Source organism: Bidens hawaiensis, unplaced genomic scaffold (assembly GCF_021521415.1).
Source record: "Bidens hawaiensis isolate Kalapana, Puna unplaced genomic scaffold, B.hawaiensis_p1.1 tig00040825_1, whole genome shotgun sequence".
Classification (NCBI taxonomy): Eukaryota; Viridiplantae; Streptophyta; class Magnoliopsida; order Asterales; family Asteraceae; genus Bidens; species Bidens hawaiensis.
Genome location: NW_027505683.1, coordinates 1 through 11,514, shown reverse-complemented (window position 1 = coordinate 11,514; position 11,514 = coordinate 1). Strand labels below are relative to the sequence as shown.

Sequence of the window (11,514 nt, the reverse complement as noted above, 5' to 3'; positions counted from 1 at the left end):
AATGAAACTCAATGTCCCTAACTGCGAGAAGGTTACGCACCTACCCGCAGCAAAGAAATGTCCTTCACGCAGAAAGCTATGCGCACAAAGTGATGCGCACAGAACACTTAGTCTATTCTCCAGTTATAAGGAGATTACTCCCGCCCGAAAGGAAACAGTAGCGTGTTTCAGAGATTTTCCACTTTTTACTGTACACTGACAAAAGTACCTGAAAAAGCACACTGTAGCATGAAAAGTCAACTGTCAGCCACCCTATTCTCACCAACCCCAGACCTGCATGTTCTGTCCAAATCAAATCAAAATCTTTTATCCACCACTCCACTCTTAAGTAAATAATAATAACTTCCATACTTTATCATCATTACATTTAGATATGAAAAGATTTCAATCCCCTAAAGCAAGGGATTGTGTTCCCTTGAGTTTGCCTATAAATTTGTAACCTAAATTATCACCCAAAACACACTTCAAAGAACTACAAACTTGCACTAATCCTCTCCCAAGCATCCGTTGTTTTCATTTCCGATCCTGTTACTAGGTAAGCCGAGAATATAACCCTGAGATCTACTTTCCAACCCTTATGTTCTCCCGTTTATTGATCTTAATACATATACTTCTTGTTATTTAATCGTATTCTAGACCTTCGATTCCGAGGCCAACACCAAGAAAACCCGAATCTCGATTAATCCCTTAACAAGAACCTCAGGTGAGTCTCACAGCCCCTATTTTCACTATTTTCACTATTTTAAACTGTTTTCGGGGCGAGGGACACGTACCTAAATAATGTTTTATCATGGTATACTTACAAGCTATGCAAGCGATTATGTGTTTAAATTATATTTCATGATGAGCAATGCGAACGGTTATCTAAGGTTTTCGATGTATGTGCGCTAGAACTCGAGTAAGTGATCACTTTACCATTGGAACTCTAAGGGTAGGGACTGCTGGTTTGATCCACCCACTCGTAGGGGTCGCACCTCTTTACATGGACGAGTGCCTAGTATGGTCATGGGGCAGTACTATGGGTTTGAGCCCGCTCGTAGGGGTCGCGCCTCTTTGCATGGACGAGCGCCTTGTTTTCCGGCACAACGTCCGCGCGTAACCCGCGGGACGGAATTATTGATTAGCTCGTAGTGGCAGTGCCACTTTGCATGGACGAGCACATTTTCCTGAAACGTTCGCGCGTAACCCGCGGGACGGTATTACTTATTTTAGCTCGTAGTGGCAGCGCCACTTTGCATAGACGAGCACAGTTCCCAGAAATGTTCGCGCGTAAACCGCGGAACGATTTTATCAGAATATGTTGATAGAACTATGTTTTACCAAGCATGTGTTTTAATGATGCTACCAGAATTATGTTTCAGAATGATTATGATGCAATACGATTTATCAAGTTACTAAAACTTGTGAACTCACTCAGTTTATACTGATTCAAATGTTTTTACGTGTCTTTCAGGAGATAATTAGGTAGCGCATGGAGTCACACTTAGAGCACCTCACGCTGAACATCTAAACTAGCTTTTTTGGAAGATTTTAGTTCTATCCCTTCTATGCGCGTGGTTGTTCCCGCCGCGCAAGGGGATATGGCTTGGAAATCTTCAACAGTTTTATACTTGGATGTTTTTATGTAATTTTTAAACAATGTAATGTATTGTATTAAACAATTCATGCGCAATGAAAATCTTTGAATGTTTGCAATGGCCCGTGCTTAATTATCAATCCCCACTCGCGCGCGCCCGGCTGTTTCCGCCGCTCAGGGCCGGGTGTGACATTAATAAATATAGAAAAGACAAATTATTTCATTAGAGACTTAAGAGAGTGTTACTTCATTGATGTGACTTTGAAGTATCCATAACTACTTGTACTATATAAGCACATTTAAAATATAATATTAAACATATATATGTATATTTTTTCTATATATCCTTTTTATTTATCCTTTTCTCTTCACATATTTATACACACACCTACTATATATATATATGTGTGTGCATAATTACCTAATATTATCCATAATGAAAAAAGAAAATGTATTATCAATTAACAAGCTAACAATTATAAAGATAAATGAACTAAGATAGGCTAGAAAGATTATGTTTGTGTGATAAAACACACCACACACATATATATATAAATAAAGACATTATATAAAGGGAGAAAAGGGTGTTAATTTGGTTTCATTTATCTTCTTCTAGAGTAAAAAAAAAGATAGATATGTATAGGTGTGTGTTTTAGAGAGAGAAAGAACAATGGAGGAGCAACTAAGTCAATCAACTATAACTCATCTTCTTCAACACACATTAAGAAGCTTTTGCAACCATGAAAACTCACAATGGGTTTATGCTGTTTTTTGGAGGATCTTACCTAGAAACTACCCTCCTCCCAAGTAAATAATATCTTTATTTATTTATTTAATTATTTTATTTTTATTTGTTATTCATTCAAATAAATTAATTATTCATTTTTTCTTAATTAATTATAGATGGGATACTCAAGGTGGAGCATATGATAGGTCAAGAGGCAACAGAAGAAATTGGTACATTAACTAATCTAATCTTATATTACATTCATAAATTAATAATTTAATTTGATCCAACCTAATATTAGTTTGTTAACATTCTTAGTTAACTATTTAATATTTGTATTCAACCAAATATTTAATTGTTTGATTTTCTAAGTAAATAGGATATTAGCATGGGAAGATGGTTTCTGTAACTTTGCAGCCTCAACAACTGGAGAGACAAGTTCCGGCAACTGTCCGGCATATCCGAACCATGAATATCAACAAAACCAAGGCCTTCAACCGGAGCTTTTCTTCAAGATGTCTCATGAAATTTATAATTACGGCGAAGGGTATTTTTAGAATTTACTAATTACTATTTAACTTTTTTTTGTACTTAGTTTTATTTTATCAAGAGTGAGTACTAAACATTGGGTGCATGTTAAATATTGGTAGTTAGTAATGATTAAAACATCTTCATTAAGGGTTATTTAAATATTGCTAATTGATATTTAGGTTAATTGGAAAGGTAGCAGCAGATCACAGTCATAAGTGGATTTTCAAAGAACCAACTGATCAAGAAATCAATTTTTTGACCACTTGGAATAACTCAGCAGACTCAGTAAGTTTATCTTTATATTATTCCACCTAAATTTTTTTGAATAATAACCATTAATTAAGGTGTTCCCATTATACTATTTAATACATCAAATTATTAAGATTATGATAAAATAATCACCCTTGAGATGATTTGTAACTAAATATTTTTCTGTTACCTTATATCAACCAATATTATCCGTTTTTACCCACAAAAAGCTCACATCTTCATTGTTTTTTTTTCTCTAGATATTATCATCCATCTTCGAATTACCACGTCCGACCAATTTAATTGTATACACAACCTGCCTAGGGTGTTACTAGTATTTTAACTATGTTGAATTTCAAGAGTTTGATTGCTTAACAATTAGTCTCAATAAATCATTGTGATATATTTTCTAATAATGCTTAAACATTCATTAACATTTTTTCATTACAGGAAGTTATAAATTTATTATAATAGTTATGAACCCACAACTAATTTGTGATTACATATTATCAAGGTATTAATAAATACCTAAATTCATTAAAATATATAACTAACCAAACTTTTTCTAGCTAGGATTTTATAATGATTACATTTAACATCATTATTTATGGGTACTTCTGAATTATTTGCTTGAATGTATAACAGCATCCTAGGACATGGGAGGCTCAGTTTCAAGCTGGTATAAAGGTAAAAGCACAATGTTCATATGTACAAAACACACACACACACATATATACAAGGGAAAGTTAGCGTACAAACTAAAAAACTATACTAGACATGCGAATCAAATAGTGTAATTATATATACAAGTAGTGTAATTATGTAATTACACCGTGATGTAATTACACTACACTATAATTACACTATTTTGTATGTATAATTACACTACTTGATTTGCACAGTTAGCACGTTAATTTAATTTATATGTATATAACTTTAATGTTTATTTTCAGACTATTGCTTTGGTTGCTGTTAGAGAAGGTGCTATTCAACTAGGATCCATTAATAAGGTTGCTTCTCTCTCTCTCTCTCTCTCTCTCTATATATATATATATATAAAGCAGATCCGATTACGTCTATTCCTAATCCTAAATGGAATGTAACAACGTAGCGATCCATATGTAAACATAGTATCTATTTAGATACACTCAAATGACCCCTTCTCACAATGAGAATGTATATAACCCTATTCCGGTCTGGTCCGGTGTGAAATAAACTTATAATCATAGAATCGACTTGATCATCAGATTATATATTACAAGTTCATAACCCAACCCTATTGCCATTTTAGGCGAAACAGAGATATCTACTAATTCTATATATGTGTGTGTGTGTGACATCTACAAAATGAAAAAATATTAATCAAATCCAATTTCCACAAGTGTTCATAAAAACCCTAAAGGACTTTAAATAAATATATGAACCAAAAATATGAAAGGTTGTTTTTGAGTTGCAATATGTAAGACATGAATGTTTAAAAACATGATACATTTATGGACACCTGAAGATGATTGATGTATCCTACGTACGTCAATTCACAGTTATTGTTGAAACATCATCAACACATGTGTCGTCATAACATATAAGCATGCATAAATACTTTCATTGAATAGTAGTTACTAAAACAGGCAGTAATAACAACTTGTTAACTTTTTACAGAACAACAGTGCATTTATGTTATGTTAAATTTTACTTTCCAATTTATTACATGTATTATATAATTTATATTACTAGAACACTTTGATGAATTTACCAAAATACCCTTGCAATATGCACAACAAAAAGTCATGAAAAATGTCAATTTTTTCTATACATTGCATCTTTGAAGTTACAATCCACACATTTGAGAAGTTTCATTAAGGGATAAATAATATTTTGGTTATCCATGGTGAAGGTAGGTTTTATCGGTAGTCCGTAGGGAAACTACGTGAATAAAGTATTCACTGACGGATCACCAACAGTTAATACCGACATATCCGGTGAAAGCTTCATCGTATCAATGGATCCGTGAAAATTGTATAAAAAATTACTCCTAATGGCAAAATTTTGATTCCATACGCTTTTGGTAAAACCAAACATTTTGGTTCCGAACTTTTGGTTCTCGTTGTTAATCTCTCAAAGCTTTCTCTTTATAATCTACTAGATAACCCATGCATACTAATATTACGAGTTGACCATCGTGTCAATATCACCAATAGATTAGCGGCATACAATATACTGTATAACGTCGGCGATAGTCATTATAGCAGTGCATACCTTAATATATTATTTTCTTGCATTCTTATGTTGACGTGTCTAAATGCTATTCATTTTCTTTTTGTCACTAATTAAAAGGTGATTGAAGATTTGAACTATGTGGTGATGCTAAGAAAGAAATTGAGCTACATAGAGAGCATCCCAGGGGTACTATTACCACACCCATCATCCTCATTGTATCCCTATAAACCCGAAGGGTGCAACATGCCCGAAGCATGGCCCTTCCACGCCGGCATAAGTGGCAATGATTACATTCAACCGACAAACATAACTCCTTCAATGACTAGCCTTGAGGCTCTCTTATCTAAACTACCATCAGTGGTGCCGGTGTCTTCATCAGTACCGGCTCCACCATACTGTGAGGCTACATCGTCTCAGTTTGTGACGGTGTCGCCAGAAAAGGAGGCGGTGGAGGAGGAAGACGAGGAGATTAAGGATGTGGGAGAATGTAGTAGCTCTATGTCATCTTATGGACATCACCATCAGCATTATCAACATCATGATTTAAATGTAAGCAGTTGCATGACCAATAATAGGTACTAGTTAGTTACTTAGTAGTTAATAAAGTTGATAATTAGAATCTAATGGTACGTGTTAGTTTTAATCATATTCTATTAGTGTGTTTCTTTTTATAATCATAAATTTTGCTTGAGTGATTTTATTTATTTATTTATCACTTTATCTAAATGACAAAAATAATGCATATATATATGGGAATTGAGTTCAATTCCATTTGCTAGTTTATGTTATTATTAACCCTTTCTAATATAATTAGTTAGCATCCTATTATATAAACAATACAAACTTGATGTATGACTTGAAATGATTAAAATAACTATATCTTTAGTTTGGTTGTTAAAAAATATATATAGATTTGTAGAGAAAAGATAAAATACAATAATATCTTAGCGTATAATAGGTACGCGAATACCCTATATTCACGAAATCGATCCATGAAATCACATCCCAACATCTCGGAATCGTCAATACTATCCAATTAATCATTGGTTCACCGAAAAAAAACAGTTTTGGATCGTTAGTCGATCCATTTTTACCTTTTTTCACGACGACCGTTTTTAAGCGTTTTAAGTTTTTGGCTGGGCGTTTTAGTTTTTTGGCTGATCGAGCATTTTAGTTTTGGCTGAGCGGTTTAGAAATTTTTGCCTTTGAGCGTTTTTGTTTTTGCCTTTGAGCGTCTCGCGCACCTATCTTACGTTAAGCAATTATTGTACAGTATCCCCACCCTAAACTTGTATACTTTTTTACTTTGGTGGTCAAACTTCAACTTTTTTAGATTACTTGGAAATAGTAATAAAATTTCATAAGTGTTTATTAATGTTAAACCAAAATTTGAATGAAAAGTTAGTTAAATGTGTGTTAGTTTTGTAAACAATGAAAGTTTTTTAACTGTTTAGATTCTATGTAGGGTTTTGTCGATCTCCTAAGCAAGTAAGCGATGCGTCAGTCAAATCACATAAAAGCCGATGATCTGATAATGTAAACAAAGACGGGAATCGATGAATGAATTCATAGTTCTTCAATAAAATCTTGATTGTGTAATTCTTGATGTTCTTGATCCTACAATAATTATTTTTTTAATATTCATAAAGAAAATTTTTGGAAGATAAAAACATATTTTAGTAGTTGAGTGAATTTAAAGAAGAAAAACTTTTGAATGATTTTATTGAAATTTAACAGAGTTTTTTTAAAACTGAATAACTATATTTTAGCTGAAATTTTTCTTTGTTTTATCGGTTTCTAAAATCACATTTACCCGTTAAGCCTGAAGTTTTTATTAAACTGGCCAAACCATGTTGTTTTAAGTTGTTTTCAACACTCATTCTACAAGGTAACTTTGCATATTTTCTAGTAGCCATCGAAAACAACGATAAAAATTTGAAACGATTGTAAATGTTTTAAGAATCCAAGAAAATACCCAATAATGTTTTTCGTTCTAACAAAACAAAAGAAACTGTATTGAAGCTTCTATATACGTGTAACAGTATGATCGCTAATGAAAAGCGTCAACTTCTTCCTTAAAATGTTTAAGGAGATCTGTAAGTGTCATCATCGAATGTTCTTTCTTGTTTCTAACTCGCACGTTTACCTGAATATAAATACTCATTAAGCTCTAACTAGTTGTTCATATGAATTATAATTACAATCCAAATTTTATTAGTTATTCATATTTTTTTAAATTTTGCACTTCTTAGATACTCTTGCCATCGCTCTTATGAAAAAGCAAAGCCAAAAACATGCCTAACGACAAAAATTGCCTTATTTATATTTTTTGAAAATGACAAAAATACCCTTTCATCGTTAAATGTGACTGGAGTTAGAAAAAGAGTGGGGCAGTTACATAACCACCGCTTATGTATCATGGTTAAAAGCAAAATATACAAACGCGTTATGTAGTTCTCTACTTAAAACTAGTTGTATATGTATGTGAGTGTGTGGAATAACAATTTAAACTTTATATATTTAAAATACAAATTGACTTGAAAAACTGGCAAGATTAAATAATAGGGGTAATTTGGGGCCAATTGAAAATAAGTACATTAGACCACCTGTAGTGGAAAACGTCAAACTGCCCCCACCTCCAATCTTCATTGGTTGGTTTCTCGTTTTGGCTCCACCATTTTCTTCATTCAGTGTTGTGTACAAAACGTTGGAAGAGTTTTGAAAGCCAGAACGCCCCAGGCACAGTGTTCTGGGCGTTTTGAGGATGGAAAACGTCACACTACGGTCTACATGTGTTCTTATAAGTTTAAACTTTATATCCATTTGCAAGATTGGGGCAATGAGAACGAATTTTGCATTTGGAAGATAAGATTCTTGTAAATTGTCACTTGTAAAGGGGGTATTTTGGTCCAACAAAAATTCAAATTTTTGCAACTAAATGACATGAAAACTTAGATTTATGTGATGGGAGATGTAAGTACATTTCCAGTGTTGGCTTCATCTTCACCAACAACCAGTATGTAGTTGTACTGTGCCAACTGAGCTTCTCTGACTCTTACCTAATAATAATAATAATAATAATAATAATAATAATAATAATTAAAGAAACTATTTTATCTGCTTATTGTGATTTGAAACAAGTTGTTTTGAGGGTGTTTGGAATTTATTATTCAAGTTGATTATTTGTAAGTTAAATTAGGGGAGATAAAACCGAACCGAAACAAAAATCGATGGTTTGGTTTTATGTTTTTGTAAACTCCAAACTTATGATTCTGTTTTGGTTTTGCATGTAATAAAAACATAAACTAAAACCAGAAGTTTGTTTACATGTTCATTATATCTCAGTTTAAATTTATTTCTCATAAAATATTTCAACTTATTACATGTGTGTCTAAAAACTATATATTATTTACAACCTTCAAACTTGTTTCTTATTGAAAATTTTAAAGTGAACAAGAAATAAATAATACTCGAAAACCGCTCAAAGTTCGATCGAAAAATGCTCGTTTCGATTTCCACTCAGTTCGAATTTCAGCCGTTCCGTCCGGTCCGGTTGTAAACGAGCCAAGCAACGAGCAAGCGTTCGCTCGGTTCAGCTTGACTAGATACGGAGGAAATATGGAATATCTATGATGAATGGTGGGCTTGGCTGGCCCAAAACGCAAAGCCCAAAATAGAGTAAAAAATATATATATAAAGCCTTATATGATCTCGTAGTTATCTACTATGTGTATATATTGAACTTTCAATTTTGTTTTGTTAAAATAATATATAATATCCTTTTTATTAGAATTTTATTGTTATTACTTACCACTTGTGTTTTTTACTAGAATTTTTCTGCTTAGTATTAGTATAAATTTATCCGTTTTTATCGAAAACTTTTATATGTATTAAGTCTTCCTTCCTGACATTTTCGTTCAAGCTTCGTCATTGCACTCATTAACAGTGGTTATTAAAAGCGTGTGCTATGAATTAATTATTACTTAATACTTTCGTTATCTAGAAACAACAAATATTCATCAAACTATATATAATTGACAAACCATGCCGAACCGGACTCGAAACTCTAGAAAATTAATATGATGGGCGGGTTTTGGATTGAGCCAAGACCGAATATGAGTTTCTTTGGGAGTGAAGACCAAGATTCAAAACCTGACGCGAGAGTAAATTTTATCTCTTGGAGCAGTTTTAAGAGTATGAGTAGAGATAGATGTTTCATGTTTCGGTCTCTGACAACTCACAACCAAAGTTAAGACGCAAAACCGAACCAAATATCATTAGTTGATTCGGTTTGGAGCCGAAACCACATCAGATATCCAGGTTACTTGGTTGGTTCTGAGTGAACCCCCCACCCCCAAAAAAAAAAAGACTAAATAATAATAATAAGAAGAATAATAATAATAAATGAGGTTTCAAGATAACCAACTTTTTACTATTTTTGGCAATTTCACTTCATACATCAAGACTACACAATATCTTACCAAGACCCTTTTTGAAGTAAATTACAAATATACCCTCCTTTCACTCTACCCATTTTTAAGACCTCCATCAACATACTTCACCTTTAATTTAGGTAAATGTTAATTCAAGATTCTGAGATTCCAAGGGGGTGTAAATGAGCCGAGCTGCTCGTGAGCTACTTGAGCTCTCACATTGATAAAATAGCTCGAGCTCAAGCCGAGTCCGGACTTTAAATAAAGCTCGTTTAGTTATCGAGCCCGAGCTCAAGCCTTGTGTATTCTATGTTTTACCTCTTTTTTGACTTATATATATTAAATTCCCACTTCACAGTCGGGTGCGAGCCGAGCTTTGGCTCATTTAAGGTAATACTCGAGCTCTAGCTGAGCTTAGGCTTGTTTTAGAGTTTTTTTCTCAATATATATAAAAATAACTAAAAAACATATATAAATTAATTAATAACCGAGCCGATCAAGCTCTTGCAAGTTAAAACTAACCGACCTCAAGCTCTCGTTAGCAATGTTTTCATAACCGGATCGGACATCGCACCGAACGGCCAGCCGGCAACCGGCCGACCGAATAACTTTGGTCAAAAAATGACGAGTCGGGCTGGAAAAACAATTTTTTTTAAATAATGTTTTTTTCATAGAAAACTGGTTTTCCGGTTCGACCAGTTTGGACCAGCTGGTTCTATGGACCCGAGCGAACTATATAGAACTGGACCGGTCGGTGAATCGAATCCCGGCTAGTCAGGCCTCAACAACATTGCTCGTAAGTCAAAACGAGCGAACCTTGAACCTACTCGGGCTTGGCTCGGCTCGGCTCGGCTCATTTACACCCCTACAATTCTAATAATTTTGTTTTTTTGTTGATTTTGTTAAAAACCCATAATTTTCTTGAATAAAGATTTGATCTTTATTGTCTTTTTTAATTATTTTAGCAGTTTGTTAGCTTGCATCAAGTGGGGTTTCTTGTAACCACAACTGTTAGTTGTTTTTCTTGATTATTTAATGATTTCATGAGCTGTGTTAGTATCAAATAATATATTAATCAAATAAAAAACCTTTCTTTGCAGTCCACACTTTCTAAAAACACAAACTTTTTTTGTTTCTTGAAACTGTTCATCATATTATTCATATTTGCTATATTCATATTTTGCTAACATGCACCTGCTTGTTACAAGAACCATTGTAATATTAATAGCAGTTATGTTAGTTATATGTATATGTGTGTGAGTGTGTGGAATAACAATTTAAACTTTATATATTTAAAATACAAATTGACTTGAAAAACTGGCAAGATTAAATAATAGGGGTAATTTGGGGCAAATTGAAAAATAAGTACATAAGACCACCCGTATTGAAAAACGTCAAATTGCCCCCACCTCCAATTTCCATTGGCTGGTTTCTCTCTTTGGCCCCGTCATTTTATATCATCCAGCGTTGTGTACAAAACACTGGGAGAGTTTTTGAAGTCCAAAACACCTCAGTTGGTAGTGTTCTGAGCGTTTTAGGGAAGTTTCAAGGGTGAGAAACGTCCCACTACATGTGTTCTTGTAAGTTTATAACTATCCATTTTCAAGATTGGGACAATGGGTACAAACTTTGCATTTGGAACACAAGATTCTTGTAAATTGTCACTTGTAAAAGGGGTATTTTGGTCCAACAAAAATTTAAATATTTGCAATTAAAAGATATGGAAACTTATAAAAATGTGATGTGAGATAAGTACATTTCCAGTGTTGGCTTCATCTTCA

General features: G+C 33.4%; 1 protein-coding gene across 1 annotated transcript; it reads left to right on the top strand.

Annotated features, from left to right (window-relative positions):
* Nucleotides 1-2,139: 2,139 nt before the first annotated feature.
* LOC143614724 (protein RICE SALT SENSITIVE 3-like) lies at nucleotides 2,140-6,019 on the top strand. Its single transcript, XM_077088074.1, has 7 exons — nucleotides 2,140-2,383; nucleotides 2,480-2,533; nucleotides 2,683-2,850; nucleotides 3,014-3,119; nucleotides 3,729-3,770; nucleotides 4,037-4,093; nucleotides 5,418-6,019. The coding sequence occupies exons 1-7, from the start codon at nucleotides 2,247-2,249 to the stop codon at nucleotides 5,880-5,882; spliced, it is 1,029 nt and encodes a 342-aa protein (XP_076944189.1). The 5' UTR covers nucleotides 2,140-2,246; the 3' UTR covers nucleotides 5,883-6,019.
* Nucleotides 6,020-11,514: the final 5,495 nt, after the last annotated feature.

Excerpts from the sequence above, each read along its gene's own strand:
- LOC143614724 (XM_077088074.1), top strand. The coding sequence starts at position 2,247 with ATGGAGGAGCAACTAAGTCAATCAACTATAACTCATCTTCTTCAACAC. Across the intron at positions 2,534-2,682 it reads AGAGGCAACAGAAGAAATTG|GATATTAGCATGGGAAGATG; the intron begins GTACATTAACTA and ends CTAAGTAAATAG. Across the intron at positions 3,120-3,728 it reads GGAATAACTCAGCAGACTCA|CATCCTAGGACATGGGAGGC; the intron begins GTAAGTTTATCT and ends AATGTATAACAG.